This window comes from Vicugna pacos, chromosome 33 (genome assembly GCF_048564905.1).
Source record: "Vicugna pacos chromosome 33, VicPac4, whole genome shotgun sequence".
Lineage (NCBI taxonomy): Eukaryota > Metazoa > Chordata > Mammalia > Artiodactyla > Camelidae > Vicugna > Vicugna pacos.
Window position 1 is genome coordinate 11,926,606 of NC_133019.1, and position 17,287 is coordinate 11,943,892.

The 17,287-nt window shown below is 53.2% G+C and overlaps 1 protein-coding gene across 5 annotated transcripts in view; it reads left to right on the forward strand.

Annotated features, from left to right (window-relative positions):
* The window catches only part of TMPRSS13 (transmembrane serine protease 13), a 46,190-nt gene that overhangs the window by 15,126 nt on the left and 13,777 nt on the right, over positions 1-17,287 (forward strand). For 2 of the 5 annotated variants that reach the window (XM_072954165.1, XM_031670457.2), the window contains exons 1-4: positions 3,541-3,712; positions 13,455-13,683; positions 14,681-14,785; positions 16,313-16,411. In XM_072954165.1, the coding sequence (XP_072810266.1) occupies positions 3,650-3,712; positions 13,455-13,683; positions 14,681-14,785; positions 16,313-16,411 (496 nt within the window). In that variant the 5' untranslated portion in view covers positions 3,541-3,649. Of the gene's footprint in view, positions 1-3,540; positions 3,713-13,454; positions 13,684-14,680; positions 14,786-16,312; positions 16,412-17,287 lie in introns of those variants that run through there. The other 3 variants (XM_072954167.1, XM_031670458.2, XM_072954166.1) reach the window with 2 other exon arrangements.

Consider the following 17,287-nt stretch of genomic DNA (forward strand, 5'->3'; position numbering starts at 1 on the left):
AGCTCAGTTTTCTTGCCCACATTAATTTTTTGGTTTTTCTCCTGGGTGTGTCTGGCCTTCCACCCGCCCCTGTCCCCATTACTCAGCCAAGAGGTCCCATATCTGCTGGGTGTGAGGAGCCTCAGAGTTGCCCCACCAGCAGAGTCCCCTGAAAACTTCTCTTAGGGCTTGGCTGAGGGGTCAGCTGGAACCAGGAATGCTGTTTAGGTTTATAGGCTGTTTCCTCTTGGCTTGAAAAAAATATTGCCACCCTACCCAGCCGCCCCTTATAATATCCAGGAGCACCCGTAACCATGCGCCTGGCCTGGGTCTGCTGATCTGGGCTCAGGCAGGAGCGCTGCGCTAGGACCTGGGCGGGAGGGCAGGGGGCTTGGCTCTGGGGTGGGGCAGGTGTCCTGCCTAGGGGGTCTCTCCTGGTGACTTATTCCCTGGAGGGTGGACTTGGTGTCTCCTCTCTGCCTGGCCACTAAGGATATGGTCTGTGTCCTGGCACCCGTCAGGCCTGGAGGGACACCCCTCTGTTGAGCTCTGAGTGATGGAGAAGCTCAGAAATGGGGTGAAAAGTGGGGAGGGTACTTGAGGCTTCCGCGGAGGGAGCAAGGAGGAAATTCGGGAGTGAGACTGACGAAGGCGGCCTCAGGAACCAGGACCACTGACAACCAGGTGGGAAAAGAATGACTAAGAGTCCTGTTTTAGTCTGCAGCCCTAGGAAGGGGCTTACAAGGCAGGGGTAGTGGTAGTGGGGGCGGCCCCGAAAGCAGAGTGGTGGGAGTTTAATCTCAAAATCGTACTGAGATTTCTGTCACTCCTCGCTCTCTTTACAGAGGCTGCCTTGAGGCCCGTGCTTGTTTGCATGGAGGATGTATTTTATGTAAAATGCTCTCCATTTCGAATGGAAAAGACCCATAGGTGGAAAAGGACCAGACTATGAAGGCCTGGGGTCCCCACTGCTGCTGCTCGCCTCTGGGTGGGGAGTGGTGGTGGGTCAGGGCTCTGGAGGGAGGAAGGTGGGGAGGCAGAGGAAAGGGGGTGGTCAGAGAGAGGTGGAGATGGTATGGACAGCTGTCTCCTTCCCTCCAAGGAGACAGGAAAGGGCAGAGCCAGGCCGGGGCCAGGTGCAGAAGTCAAGGGCAGGGGTAGGTCTCCAAGGCCAGCTCTGTTGGGGGAAGAGTTCACATCTTATGCCACCCCAGCACCGACCCCTCTAGAAATAGGAAAATTACTAGCAAAGAATTTCATGCTTCAGTGTCCCCTGGCTGCGCCTCCCCAGCCCCAACACAGATAATGCGTGTTCTCCCGGGCAGGGTCCCTGTCCTGTTCTTTCTTACCCTCACCTCCGGCAGCTACCTCGGGGCCTGGTGTTGAGCCATCGATGCTGATTGAACTGAACTGATGGCTGACAGGGAGTTCCGTGTGGTCAGATTGCTTGGTCAGCAAGGGCCCTGGGACAACTTGTGTCTCTGATGGAAACCAAGGAACAGAGCGAGAAATACAACCAACATTTCTTCAGAGACTCCCCAGTGCTGGACACTTTCTCTGGTTGGATGTGCAATCACCATCTTCCAGAGGGTGAGTCTGACGACCTCCAACTTCACACAGCTGGCCTTCACCTCAGAGTTGTGGTTTCCATCCCTCCCGGACTGGCCCAGAACCCCAAGCCTGAGCTCTTTCCAGAGGATGATGGGACCTTTAGAGAACAAAGCTAAAGGGGACCCTGGGAGGCCAGTAGTCTGCCTGAGGGACAGAGTAGAGACCCTCAGGTCTGGTTTATGGAAGGGAAGGCCCAATGACAGCCTCTAGCCTCATAGTCCTTGGTGGCCCGAGTGGGTGTGGGTGTCTCTGTAGGGAAGAGGGAAGAGGAAGCACTGAGGACATAATTCAGCATCTCCTCGGGCCTGGAGGACCACCTGGGAGGGGTCCCTCTGCCATAGCAGGCTGATTGATGGGGAAGGAAGGGGATGGGGCCTGCAGCTGAGCTCTCCTCTTGGGAGCGCCAGGGCAAGGACCCCCGAGATAACCCAAGATTGGAGAACCCCGCATCCCTGCCTGGCCCCTGCAGGATTTTCCTCCTCCATCCTTCTGCCTCTGGATTCAATTTCCCTGAAGACACCCTAAGCCGGAGCAGACAGTTTCCATTCTGAACTAGAAGTTTCTGTTTTGCATGTAAATGGGGAGAATAGTAGTCATTTCCTTTGTCTTGGCTTAAATGTCACCTCAGTGAGGCCGTCCCTGCCTGTTCTGTTTCAGATTGTGACTCTGCCTCCCCAGCCCCCTTGATTCCCTTCCCTGCTTTGTTTTGCTCTACTGAATGTCCCGCTTTCTAACATACTGTATTATCTATCTGTCCTCATCATTGCTACCGATCTGGTTTTTATTCATTTTTGTCTGCCCCGCCCCCACCCCGAATGCTGGTGCCATAGGGCAGGGGTCTGCCTGCTGTGTTCTCTGTGTCCCCAGCACTTGGAACAGTGCAGGAACATAAGAAGCATTCAATAAATACTTGTTGAATGAATGAGTGAAGGATGGAGGATAGGATTGTTGTAAAAGCATTAAGTGCGTTGCTGGATGTAAAGCATTCCTTAGGACCCCCAGCATCTTATTTCTGTTGCTTCTGCTATTGCTTGTTGGATGTGACTTGTGAGGATTCCTCAGCCTCTTGGCTCTCTGTTTCTCCATCTGTGAAATGAGGAGACGGAATCACTAAATGATCTCTGGCCTTCCTTCAATCCCTAAAAAGTCTGCACTTCTGTGATCTTTGTGCCCCCACATGCTCCGAGTCAGGAAAGTTCTTCCCAAAGCTCACTTTCTGCCGTTCTCTGCGGCACCTCTGCTGGGTGTGGAGGTGCTAAGTGTCCCTTCACAGCAGCTCTTCCTCTATTTCTTTTGACTGTGAGCATCAGGAGAGGGCAGAGGTATGGGACCACGAGTCAGCTCAATATTCCTTGGGATGGTTTCCATTCCAATATTTACGTGTTTTATTTTCATTGGTTTTGGTGTGTCGTTTCATAACAGCTTATTATTTTCAACAGAGGCAACAGTTCACTCTGTGCATAATTAGTAGCTATTTGCTTTTCGTTTTCTTCTTAAGAGTTTTTCTAGAAATAAGAAAAGTACAGGAAAAAAAATCTTTTTGCCAGACCACGTGCCCTGATTTGGGATTTGGACACGGGGTCCTTGGAGATAAAGGTTCACGCTATCCTGCCCTGGGTGGGGTTTTGGTCCCTGACCTTGGGCGTCCCTATGGGGACAGGTCACACATCAGAGGGTTCAGAAGCACCTGTTTGGGGGCCCAGGTCAGCAGGGCTGAGATCGTCCTCACAGGGCCTGGGCCATTTCCCCCCAGAATCCCCCTCTGAAAGAGGCAGTCTGGAACCTCTGGTTTCCCCACAGCTGACTCCGTGGGGGCAGCTTTAGGAATAAAGGTAGCTTCATACTGCCGGTATTTGGTATTCGCTGAGTAACTGGGATGGCCTGGGAGGAGGGGCGAGGGACAGGTCCTGCTAGTTCTGCCTCGTTGTTTATACACGGGATTACCTCACATGTCCCAACCGGCGGCTTCCCCGCCCGTCTGCTGGGGGCCGGCCCTCAGCCCTCCAGCCCCCTTTTCCCTACATGCCTGGGAAGCCAGGGGCAGACATGGACCTTCCTGATGACACCAGCTGAGCCTGGAGGCCTCACCCCTCGGGAGACCATGGAGAGGGACAGCCGCCGGGTGAGTGTGTCCGTGGACCTGGGGCCAGAACCTCCTGGCACTGAGGAAGCCGGGATGGCCCTGGAAGATAGGTGGGGCACCGGCACCGGGTGCCTCGGGTTTCAGGGGAAATTGAATGAGACTCTTCTAATTGGAAGCTACTCAGGAGAAAGATAGCCTGGCCTCCTTTGATCATGGTTCCTAGAAAGGGCCTTCTGGGAGGGGAAGCTGACGGGATTTGGGGTCTGGTCAGGAAGCACCCAGGGCTGTGTGGCTGGATCCTGGGCTCCCGCTCCGTGGCCCGTGACTACCCCGGGCAGGGCACGTATGCCACTGGGACACCTCTGCTGATTGAGAATCATGGAAGCCTAGCCTTCTACCCAGTTCAGGGTTATCTTGGGTAAGACCCTAACTAGACCCATAAACCATCCCAGAAAAGGTGACTTTCTGTGTGCATTTAGGATCTTCGGGGGGGCTTTTTCCACTCCCCTTGGTCGTTATTTTCAGGCTCAAAAATCTTCATGCTTGGAAAGTGCTTCCTTATGTCTACCCATGATTCCTTCTGCTACGACTCGGGTTCCTTTCCTCCCCTTCTGCTTTTGGTGGGAGAGTGTAGATGAATGTCCTCGGTGGAAAAACCAGTCAGATACACATGAAGGCTTCCAGAAATTTTGTTCAACGGCGCCTCAGCTTTCCTTTCTTGAGGAACATTAGGGGCCTTGCTCTTGTGCTCTGACTTCGCCTTTGGTCATATTTTGTGCGCATCTCAACTTTCTTTTGTTCTTTACTGGTGTGGTAGAACCTGGGATTCTGGGAAGGGTGGGCCAACTTTGGATTTGAGGACCAGCTCAGCCTGTGTTCTGGCTTCGAGTTGCTTGTGGTCCATTCTGAACCTCGAATGTGTTTCTGCAAACTTTACCATCATCTCTCCAGCCATTCCTCCAGCTCCCTCATGACTTTTCTTTCCCAGGTTTCCTCTCCTGCCCTCTGCTCTGGTCTCCTTAGTCTGTGCGTCTGCCTCACCAAGGTAGTTTGGCCCTAGGCCTTTGGGACTCATTGGAGCCTCTGGTGAGCAGTACAAGTGACGCAGAGGACAGAATAGAGTTTTGTCTGAGGCCTGGGGAAGGTGAACCCACCATCACAGCCATGAGTCATGTTCCTGGGTAATTTGCTGGGAGCCTAAATTTGATGGTGCCTAACACAAGGCGTGAGAAGGGCTGAGCTATCTGAAGGGTGGTAGGGCCAGTCCCTGGGGCAGGAAGCTCATCTCTCCAGTATCAGGGACAAACATGGAAGGTTACTCAAGGGACACAGGGTGGAAAGCAGGCTTTTCATTAGTGATGGAATAAGTGTCAAATGGTGTGGCAGGTGCCATGTTTTCTCTGGGAGACTGCTCTGACTTACCTTGGATTGAAAGAACTGAACCACTACTTCCTTAATTGAACGGTTCTTAGATTTGCCCCCCTTGTTGTAGGTGGAATCTCCAAGATAGTGAGCCCAAGATGGGGACAGATAGAGCTTCCTGAGGTTCTTAATCTTATCGGCAGTGAGTTTCTTAAAATTGATTAAATTGAAATAGGAGCAGACGGGGAGTAACTGGTTGTCTGAGGCTGTGCCTCCTCCCTGAGGACTTCATTGCAGAGAGATGCAGTGTGAGTTTTGTCCATCAGCTCCAAAAGGGAGTAAGGAAGATGGTGGTCAGTGGACTTAAGCCTGCTGAAGCTCCTATGGGAACTGGTTGGGACTTCAGGGAGATCTTGGAAAGAAGGTGGAAAAGGCTCACGGCTTCTTTGTGTTCAAAAGAGAAGCTGTGTGATGTGGTAGACAGAACACTGACCAAGTTCCAGGTCAGTGGTGACTTAGGACCAATCATTTAACCTTTTTGCACTTTAGCTTCTTCATCTGTAAAATGGAATTAAATAGGGTCTACTTCAAGGAGTCTTAGAATAATGTCTTTAAATAATAAAGCTCTTTTAGAACAGCATCTGGCATGGATCGATACTGATACAGAGGTAGACGTGTATTCATGGTGTTAAGAATTATTTTCATCATCCTCCTCATCACCACTAACATCATTTATGGTCTAGGGTAGCTTCTGTAAAAATTTGGACAAACATATTCTGCTCTCTGTGCCTCAGTTTTCCCACCTACAAAGGAAAAGGGTTAGACAAATTGCCCCCGAGGCCCCTTTCTGGTTCCATGACAGACTCTGGAATCATGTAAAATGGGATTACAAGTGTGTCACACTGGATATATGCATTTGTTCTTAAAAAAAATAGTGCATATTTTCTGTTTTTTTTTCCAAAAGGCATCACATTCTCAATGCTTAAAGAAGTGTCATGTTTATTAAAGAAAGATTGAAGTACACCCCCTGATAAAGGAACAATCCGTTGTAGAGTGGAATTTCTTATTCTGGGTCTTCTTAAAGTGGAGCAGGTTTTCAGTCAGCCCAAGATCACAGATGCTGTGAACTTGAGAATGGCTGGGGGCCTCAGGTCTGGTCCAGTATGAGGCACCCTCCCCAGAGTGGGCTGGGCAGGTTCCCAAAATGGTAGACCAGCAGGTTCAGGTCGCTCTGCCATCCCCTAGACCCCATAGTGCAGGCATTCCCAGCACCCCTTTGCCCCTTCAGGTATGCAGCCCTCCCCAAGACCACTGAGTTCCGTGTTGGCATTGGTGCTGAGCAGCCTTCCACCTGGCCCTGCCTCCCCAGCGTTGTCCCATGACCTGGCAAATGTGAGCGTGAATGTGTGGGAGTGTGTGTACGGGGCTCCAGGCCGGGTGCCGTGTGGGAAGGCTGACTGATGTAACAATAGCACTTAGCTTGAGTGTCTTGTTTTGGCAAAACAACCTCCTCTTGGTACAGCAGCAACAGGGGTGAATGGTGCCTGGCCAGGCAGGGAGAGTCCTGGGTGGGGGGCCAGAGGGAAGCCAGCACAGGGAACCCAGAGCTTTGTCAGCCAAGCAGAGGCCTCGGCAACACCAAGTGGAGTCTGGCTCCACCAATAGGGAAGCAACACCAAGGACTGTCCAGGGAACCCCATTAGGTACCAGCCCTGAGCTGTGTTGTCACCCTAGCATTGGCAGAGAGGGGACATGGGGAGAAACAGCAAGTTCCTAGGCAGTCAAACTTTATTTGCTTGGCAATAGTGGGTGCTCAATGTTCTTTAAACTGTTTGATGAGTGAATGAATGAATGAATGAACGAACAAGTGAATAAACAGGAAGGTGTTTTGATTCTGGTCTAACAGGGATCCCCGAGGGTTTTTCACGTGTACAAGAGGCATCGTAAACTAGAAGGAAATTTAGTGTTCAGTCAGGTCAGCAATGTTCTAGTTCTTTGTAGCAGCAGCCTCTTTTGTTCAAGTGAAATCTTATGTGGAACCCACTGTATAAAACTGAAGAGTTAATCTACTCTGCTTGAAGTGGGGTAAAGGACTTAAAGCCTTTTATCTACTAAACTGGTATCCAGGGCATTCCAACAGAACTTCTAAAGCTCTGTAGAAACATCAGTAAGACAAAGGTTGGACTAAAGAGTTTTCAAGCTCCTTCTAGCCTGCGATATGCCCAGCCTGGGGATGGCCTGGGGCTGAGGAGGGAGGCCCAGGCAGTTTGGGCTGGGCCTAAAGGGGCCTTTCCTCATGGACATGCCTGTGGGCCATGAAGGCATGTTCAAGTCGCTGCAGGTAGACATTCTTAGGTCTAGCATGAGACCTTTTTATAGGGTACCTCTCCCTGTGTTGCCGGGGGCTCTGGGTGAGCCATAGTGTATCTGGGCCAGAGTTGAGGCTGCCACTGTGGTTGAAGAACAGTCTCTATGTAAAGCCCAGGGCGCAGTCTGTGGCGGCAGCCACATAACCACAGAGGTGAAGCAACCCGAGAGGTGACTGTGACATCACTCAGCACAACAGGGGCCCTCCCTTCCCTGGCACCACTGGCTGGACCGCCTGCAGGAGACCCAGAGAGGCCAAGGGTAGGACACATCTGGGGGCTTGTTAACTTTCTCCCATCCCCGACCAGTAAGGGCCCAAGCAGAGTCTGCGGCAGGAAACTCTAACACCGCCCCATTCACCGTGGAAACTCTGGTATGGAAGGCAGTGGACCAGGTACAACAGGCTTCAGGTTTTAGTCCCTATTCTGCTATAAGATGTACCTGAGTGACTTTGGGCAAAACACACAAATATTTTGGGCCTCTACCTCCTCATCTATAAAATGGGAATAACAATCCTTATCAGCTCCCATCCAGGAAAGTGCTTGGAAAGAGCCCCAGAGCCAAGGACTGCCCTTTTCCCCTCTCTCCCTGGCCTGTCCCTAGCTGCTTCCCCGTGGACCCCTGCCCTGCCTGCCGCCTCCTGCCCCAGAACATCTCGAGAGGACTGGATGAATTTTGAGTAGGGGTCCTTGGGAGCTGCAGAGACACAGTCAGGGGGCAGCTGTGACAGCTGGGGCATAGGCCTGGTCCATGACACGGTGAGGGCTCATGGCGATATTAGCCCAGGGGTAGCCCCAGAGACCCCCACCCACCCAGGGGTGGGTGGGGCAGAAAGGCAGAGAATGATTGGCAATACTAGGCCAAGGAAATGGCCCAGAGTCACCCATGCTTTGGCTTTGCCCTATCCACCTGCTCGCCACCCCCCGGAAGGCTGGGGAGCCTCTGATCTACAGGCAGGTTGTGGAGAGCCTGGGCCATGGCCATCTGAGTTCCATCCCTGGGTCTTCTGCTCACCAGCCAGGGCTTGGAGTTGGGCCGGTTCTAGTCCAGGCTCTGCCCCTGGTATCTTGGGACCTTGGGCAAGAAGTCTCCTCCCCTCCCCGTTCCCCACCTGCTCAAGGCATCTGCTCTGAGGGTGAGGTCGGGCCTCCAGGAAGGGCACTGGAATCTCAGCAGTTGCTCTCCAAGAATTGAGGATAGGAAATGAGTTACTGCTCTAGTAGGTTAGACATCAGGTAGGACGTCCAGCAGGGTGGGGCGGCAAGCTGCGAAATGGGTAAAGCAGGACGGCTGTGGAACGTCCTGTTGCAGTGGTCCTGGAGAATGAGAACTCTTCCCAGCATCCTGCCACAGTTTGGGTTGAGGTTCAGAGTCGAGAGGATGGAGTAGATGGTCTCCCTCTGGAGGCGGTGTTCCTCTGGTTATGGGGCTGCATTTCCATCCTGCTGTCCCGGCTGGGGTTTGCAGTTCCCCATGTGGGCAGCTCTATTTGGGACTTGGGGTGCCAGGACTTTCCTCTTGCCCTAGTCTGTGGGGCCAGAAACTTTCCATCTGCCTCCCACCCTGCCTGAAACCAGAGTGCTCGCTCTCCTGAGGCCAGGGCCTCCAGGGCCTCTAGCCCTTTCTTGGATATCCCCCTTTCTCTCCTCCACCCCCAGCTCCTCCTCCATCCCCACACCCCACAGTTCCCAAACTTGGGAAGACTTTGTGTTGGGCTGCTGGGGCTCAGAGTCAACCATCTGGAAGAGTCAGGCTGGGGACTACTCACCCCTCCTCCTGGCTCCTTGTGTACCGAGCCCCAGGTTAGTTCCCTTTCACATGTCCCACCTGCCTCTAGACTCAGAGAAGAAGGACCCAGGTCGCTCTCTTACCTGGACCCCAGGGCTCACCTCCCCATGGCCTTTCCCCCCTGCTTCCTGCCGGCCAAGGCCATGGGTGGGCGCCTTGGGACCTACCTGCACGTGGAGCAAGCATCAGGCAGAGGGACCAGCAAGGCTCAGGAGGTCTCCCCCTTCCTTCTTGGCAGCCCTGGCTTCCTGCTGTGCCTGCCCCCCACCAGTTCCCTCCAGCCTCCCCCAGTTCTTCTCACCTGTCTTCCTCTGGGCCTCCACCACCTGTGGTCCTCCCAGCCCTCTCTCCTTCAGCCCCTGCCTGTCATGATGGGGTAGCAGGACCAGGGTCATGGGATCCTGCTCAGCTGGAGGCAGCCTGAGCTGTTGCCTGGGAATCAGAAGACTGTGACAGAGCCCCATGACCACTCATCTGTTTAGGGGCTGTAGGCATGATCTTGAGTCCCTCTGAACCCCAGTTTCCTCATGGATAAACTGAGGATAATAATTCCTATCTAGCTTGCTAACTAGGAAAATCAAATGAAATAATGGGTGTGAGAATCAAGGAAATAATGGGTGTGAAATCTCTTAGCAAATTGTAAGCCCTGAAGAAATGGAGAAGTTACAGTGCACATTCGTGATACTTTTGGGCTAGACTCACTTGCTCTGAGTGGTCCTAGTTAGAATCCAAGCCCCCTCATTTACCTGGGATATGAACTAGGGCATGTTCTCAACCACCTTGGACCTCAGTTTCAAAATCTGTAAAATGGGGTTAACAATACCAACCCCAAAGAGCTGTTATGAGGTCAAAATGGGATCAAATAAAATGCCTAGTGGGAGCTGTTATCTTTATTATGATGGTACACATTTATAAACCTGGCTCTTTCATATTTATTCCACGTTTATCCTGGGGGAAGGAGGCAAGGTCAGTCTCATTGTACATGTGTGGAGCAGACTCTGAAGGGTTAATGTACTTGCCCAAGCCAGTTAGGAATGGATGCAGTCATATTTGAACACAGATTTTTCCATTTCAAGCCCAGTGTCTTTAACAAACAAGCAAACAAATACCCACCATCACAGTTAATGGTCCTCATGTTCCTACTTCACATACGTCATCTGTCACTTCAGTGCAATGAAGATGGGTGACTGGCTCACCATACAGATAAGGAAACTGAGAGGTAAAGAGGTTAAGTCACTTGCCCAGAGTCACCAGTTGGCTCAGAGAGTACTGGAGGGCTGTGACGCTGCAGCTCCTGACCACCAGGCTCTGCCCGGTCCTGGCATGCCATCAGGCCAGTCCTGGTTCCCACCAGAAAGTTCCACAAGACTGAGATCCCTTCGGGAACCCCTGGTCCCACCCCCAGGCTCCGCATGGCACTCCTGGCCCTGAAAGTCCCCAGGTCCAGTTCTCAGGCCCCATCACGGGTGCAGAACCAGCATCCCCTGCAGCAGTTTCTGAGAGATGGTACCCGGAGGCTCCTGCTGCTGACTCTAGCAGGCAGGGAACTCAGATGCACACAGGCTGGGGGCAGGTTCCTGACTGTGTGATTCTGGGCAATCTGAGCTCCAGGCCTAGGATTCCTCATCTGTAAAATGGGCTTCTCAACATATCAACCTCTCAAGAATGGAGTGAGGACCTCAGGAGGCCATTGTCATGCAGGTTTATTGTAAACCCTAAAGTTCCATCCATTGTGAGCAATTGTCATTTTATTGTAGAGAGTTATGGGGATTTCTCCCAAGGTCAGGGAAGACTCAGACTGTGAGCACAACAGGGAGGGAGGCCTGGCAGGCCAGCTGAGATGCTCTGATGCCAGGGTGCCGGCCAGATGCCAAGGCCCCCACTGGTGCGAAGGAAGCACAGGGCTCGGGCTCATCCCTCTCATTGAAGGACCTTAGTCTGGCCTTTGTCCAGCACCCTCTTTTCTCCCAAGATGAGCTCACACCACCTTTCAGCCCTCTGGCTGTGCCCAGGGCTGTCAAGTCTCAGCATGGTTGGCGCTGGGTGTGGCAGTGCAAAGGGGGAGGGGAATGACCCTTGCCTGCCCAGTCACCGGGTGCCCGGCATTGGCATGAGCTTTCCTATTTTATCTCATTGAATCCTCAGGGGTAATGGTCCTAGTCTACTGAATAGAAAAAGAAAAAGGGAAGTTAATTGGCTTAGCCAACGTCACACTTGTCTGCCTCACTTGAAAGCCAGTGCTGTGAACGAATGCATTCTCCATTTCAGCATATCCTTACCACCTCCTTGCTCCAACCCCAGTCCTGTTCCCCTTGAAGCTTCCAGGAGCTAACCTGTCTTCGTTTTGTGGAAATCTAGTCTCTATAGACAAGGGAGGTGAGAGGGAAATCTGAGCTCTGGTTCAGCTAGGGCAGCAACTGCCTCAGCTGCTCTTTAAGTCCCTAAACACACACAAGTGTGTCCCTGCTCTGATGGCTGGGGCATCTGGACTCAGGTGTATTTACCTGTATCCATTAATTAACCCCAGTCACTCCCTGGGACCCGACGCTCCGGGTCCCTGCCTCTGGCAAGCTGAATGTGATCAGGGACTCGAGGCTCTTCCTTTAATTCACCCCACAGCCTCTAGAAAGATGAAGAAGTGACAAAATCCATTACTTCTGACTCTCAGAAGATGTAGTGAAAATCAAAACCAAAACAAAACCCCTGTCTAGTAGGCTTGATGGTGCTGATGTGAGCCAGACGTTCTAATGAATTTTTTATTAACTGGGCTGCTTACTAATAATGTCAAATGCATTCAAGCATCGTGGCAGGTGAGGGGTGGAAACAGGGGTGCCTGAGGTCCAGAGCCTGTCTCTCCTGCACAGCCCTGCCGACCAGGTCCCCAGTGCAGGGTCCCTGAGCACAGGCATGCTTCCCTCACCATTCCTGCTGCCTCCTGGGAGACCACCATCCTGAGAATCCAGTCAGCGGTCAGCAGACATTATCATGAGGGGCAGGCGTTGCCCCTGGGCCAGGCCAGTTCCCAGCTACCCCTGCTGTTCCGGGGACCCCTGGAGGGGGCGTAGGAGGCAGAGGTGGTGTGAGGGAGGGCAGAAGACCTCAGCGAGGGGCCAGAGGGAGGTGAGAGGATGCCTAATCTTGTGGCAGGGACTGGGGGTCCTGCAGACCAGGACTCAGCAGCCAGCAGAGGCTGCTCATCAGCCCTGACTGCTCGCTGGCTCCCTCTCCCAGGTTCAGCACACCCAAAGGCTCAGGCTCTCCAGGAGGGAACAGCGCTGGTGTTCCTTGGTTGCCCGCTCCGGCCAGCTGCTGCGTTATCTCATGTGTCCCTCCTCAGGGAGGCAGCAAACCCTAGTGGTTGAGCTTGCCCTCCAGAGCCCGACTTTCCGGGCTCACATCCTGTCTGCCACTCTCTAGCTATGAGAGCTTGATTGAGTTACTTAATCTCTCTGCCTCTGTTTCCCTCGGTGCAAAATGGGGGGAAATAAAGAGTTCCTACCTCATAGGGTCATTCTCAGGATTAAGTGAGTAAGCACGTACAAAGCACCCAGCCCTCTGCAGCTATAAAGTGCTACATCTAAATGAATAAATCACTACACCTACAGCTGAGTGAGGTTAAGACCTTGCTCCCCTTCTGCACCCTGCCTTTCCCGTTTCCCCGATGCCTCGGTGCGTGTGCACGCGAGTTCTGTGTTGCTGGGAACAGTGCGGGATGAGGCAGGTCAAGGCTTTTCTTAAGCTGTGCGTCTCACAATTTTTGATGACAGCTCATAGTAGGAATGCTGTTTTATAATCTAACACACAGACACAGAAGGGCGGGATGCAGGGGAGTGGAACTGAAGAGGGCAGAAAGGGTGGCGACTTCCGCTCAGAGTGAGGGTCTGGCCCAGCAGCCTCTTTTTTGAAGGTCTGTGGACACAGGTAGCCAAAGCAGGTGCCCCTACGCCCTCAGCCACTGGCCCACTGTCCTCTGCCCACCCCCGCAGTTCCCTGTGATGGGGAGAGACTGCAAGGAGTTTGGGACAGCAGCCTCTTTGAACTTTTTTGTTTTTGTTTTGCTTGTGTTTTTTATTTTGCTTTGTTTTTTATTCTGTGAACTTTTATTCCGTCTTGGACACTCTCTTCTCACATGCTTCCCTGTCTGGGGTCTCTGCTCACCCTCTAGCCGCCTGCCCTGGCTTTTATCTCCTGGTTCAGCAGGGCTGACACCTCGGGTGGGATGGTGGGGGAGCAGCTCAAGAGATGGCCTTCACTCTGCTTTCAGAATGTTCCCCCGGCAAGGACGCCTCCTGCCCGGGCTTCCTCGGCCCTAGGATCGCCGGCCCGTGCATCACCTTCCAGGTCATCGTCCAGCAGGTCTTCCACGTCAGTCTCCACGACATCCTCTCCAACGAGAGTCTACCTGGTTAGAGCAACGCCAGTGGGGGATGTACCTGTCCGGGCATCTCCTGCCAGGTCCCAGCCAGCTGCCAGGACCACTGGGGAAAGCCCAGGTAAGAGGGCTCCTGCAGGGAAGGCAAGAACAGGGAAACGGTCCATGGGTGGGGTGGGGGTGCAGAATCTCCAAGTAGCGGCTCTCTGCTCCTCCTCTGCCTCTTGGATAATGATATGTGGGGTGGAGGGGGAATGGTCAGGTGGGTAGTGGGGGACCTGGGGAGGTGATGCAGAGAGGAACCACGACGTGCAATCCCAAAAGAGTGAAAAATTGGGGCAAAAGGGATAGGTGATAAGAAACCAGGACCCACAAAGCAGGTGTAATTTTGGAGGCTGCACACTCTGGGTCAAGGTGCAGATTTTGAGAGCAGGCGATCCCGGTTAGAAATCAGGGTTCTTTCCTTGGGCTGCCCTGTGGGTGTGTCAGCGAAGCTGGGGTCTGCATCGGAGCAGGGTCATGATCATGGACCCATCTGCAGGTGGAGGAGCAAAGGAAGAGATTCTGACCAGGCAGGCACTCCCCACTCACAACTTTCCAAACTGGTGTATATGATTCAGCTAGAAGAGAGTTAGAGATGTCAAACGGGCCTCCAAGGCGGGCTCTGCCCTTAATGAAACAGTCTTTCTCCCCATCCCAACTTTGCTCTCCTCCTGTCCTCAACTTTAGCCTGCCCCCACCACCAACCACAATATAAACAGACCTGGAGGAGCATCCTAGATTTGGAGCCAGTCTCAGTCTTGCCCTCTGAAGGGTTAGTGAGGCGCCTCGGTGTGGAGACCTTTGGCACCAGACACATTTCATTTGAATCCCTGCTCTGCCACTCACTGGCCTGCAGTGGCTGTCAGAATTAAATAACACATGCAAATGCTTGGCTGGGCCTCAGCAGATGCTAGGTAAAAGGGAGCTTGGTATCAGACAGAGGCGATGTCATATTCTGGGTGGAGAGGTCCTAACGGCTCCCCCACCCTGGGCCAGTCTCCTTTCCTTCTCCCTCCTCCACTGTGCGGGACTCCCCTCCAACAGCCTCACGCTCCCTTGCTGCCGCCCGCTCCTAGGTATCAGCTTACCCAAGTTCACCTGGCAGGAGGGCCAGAAGCGGCTGCCGCTCGTCGGATGTATCCTTCTCCTCATCACCCTCGTGGTGTCGCTCATTGTTCTCTGTGAGTTTCACGGAGGGAGCAGGGCGGGGCTCTGGTCATGGTCGGGTAGCATGGGGTCCGGGGATGGGGATGCACAGTGGAGAGACAGGATGGGGAGCACACGCTCACCCACTGTCATGTCCACAGAGGGAAACCCCTGCAAAGGGCCTTGGACCATGGCACCTCCAAGCCCCTGGGAGGTAGCCGGGTGGAGAGTATGGGAGATCAGAGGAACTGGGCTTGGGTCCCATCTGTGCTACATACTGTGCAACTTCCTTGGGCAAGTTCATCAACCAGTTTGAGCTCAGTTATTGCATCTTCAAAAGGGATTAAATTCATTCATTCATTCAACTTACTATGTGCTCCGTAGAAGTTCATGAAGATTTCCTGGGGTGGTGAGGAATAAACAAGGTAATGGCTCAATGCCTGGCACAAAATTCCACAATGAAAATCTTAGTCATTAGAAAAACATAGAAGCACTGATTAGGAAATGTCACTCAGGCATTTTCAGTCAATGCGATAAAATGTTCAGGGGTCCAGGCTCCCTCAATTCCATGGCCCCCGGAAAAGGTACTCAGGACATGTTCCAGGGCTCCCTGCCGGGGAGTTCACCGTGAGCCCAGCACCGTGGGAAACCTTAAGAAGGAGCAAAGGGGAGGGCACATCACATTGCCCTGTCCTCAGGGAGGGTACAGGCTCCGGGAAACATAGTTGGGAATGATTAAGATCAAAGGGATTTGAATATGACCAGCAGAAGAAGTGACAGCTATTGGGGCTGGAGAAGCAGGGGACAGCTCATGAAGGCCGTGGGGCCAGATAAGAACCCAGAAGATGGGGGAGCATCTTGGGCAGGGCATCTGAGCAGGATGAGCAGCTGCAGGAAATGTAGGGGGCAGATGGGTAAGTCAGCTTGGGGAGAGGGAAGGGACCCACTGGACCAGAGAGAACATTTGGGGACCTGAAGGTCATCTGATGGGCACGGCTGGGTTACACTGTAGAAAGCTTTAAATGCCAGGCTGAGAGATAAGGATTCAACTAAAGAGGCAGCACGGCGTGGTGAAGGGAGGGTGGGAGACTATATGGAAACAGCCATCTGGCAGGGCTGTTTGAGGAAGAGGATGGTGTGGGAGGAAGACGAGTGCCGGTTAAGAGTATCACTTTAGTATCAGACTAACCTGCAGAGGCATCCCTGCTCTGCCACTTACCAACCATGTGACTTCAGCAAGTTCATTAGCTTCCCAAGCCTCAGTTTCCCTGCCTGCATGACAAGGTGGTGGCGTTGCTGTGACAATGCTTGCAAAGTCCTTGGCACAAAGCCTGCCACGCGGCATCCACGTGACCCTCCTACCAGGATGCGCTGGCCTGCTCTCCCTCCCCTCCCTGCGTGGGGCACCCAGTCCAGGGGAAGCCCTGGCAGTGCACTGAGAGCTGGAGGAAATAAGCCGGGGAGGGGTGAGGTGGCACCGAGGGCGGGCTCGCAGAAAAGTTAGAGCTCTCAGCATGGTTTCACAGCATTTCCTGACATCCGCTGACCTCTGGACTTCCCAGGGCCAGGGAGGAGGTCACTGAGCAGCCACGCAGTGGGGTCAGGACTAGAGCCCCTGACTGACGACTTGCCGTCCAGAGCTCTCCCTGCTACACATCAAGGTGATGCCACGAGTTTCAGTGCCCAGGATGTGGGAGGGGGTAAGACCAGGGCATGGAAAGGAGGGGCAAGTCCAAGAGATTAGGAAGGACTGGTGTAGGGTGCAGACGAGAGGCAGGGTGAGGAGTCAGAACCCGGGTTTCTTAGGCCTCCAAGTGGAGGTGTCTCCAGGCAGGAGGGATGACAGTTCCTAGTTTGGAAATAGATCGATCTTCGAAGAAGTCATGGAGCTGATTTTCACCTGTAGTTTGTAAAGCTGTTGTCTTTTCAGCCCAACTTGTCCATTTGGGAGTTAGCCACCTAGGGTTTTTCATTGAGTGGGCAGACATTTAAAGGCATCAAACCAAGTAATGGGGCAGAACCAACCCAGGGGACATCACTTGTTTAGGGAAGAAGGAGGAGGAAGAAAATCCAGGAGCTTCTGCGGCTGGAAGGACAGCCTTTGAGAAGACAGCCTAGGTAGTGGTTGCAGGTGTGTGACTGAAGATGGAAATTTCTCTGCTATGACCCACAGAGCACAGAGATGAAGGGATGCCAGAGGGGCTCCGAGGAGGGGCCTCTGGGATACTGGAGGAGGGGGTTTCTCTGATCACCACTCGGCCAGCAGGGGAACTCCCAGAGTCGTACCAACCTTCATACCTCCTCTCCCCCTCTCCTCTCTCTGGGTGGCTACTCCAGTCTGTGTGGTGCTGCCCTGCTTGCAGGAGCTTTCTGGAGTATTCCAGAGCATTCCTAAGCAGCCTTTCTCTCCATACAGATGGGGGACGAGAGCCTCAGAGTCCCAGAGGATGGCAAGTCAGTGATTCAGAACCCCCAGGGCCTTGGGCTGCTTAATGTCATGTCTCTCTGGAACTGGCAGTGACTCAGCTCTGTTTCAC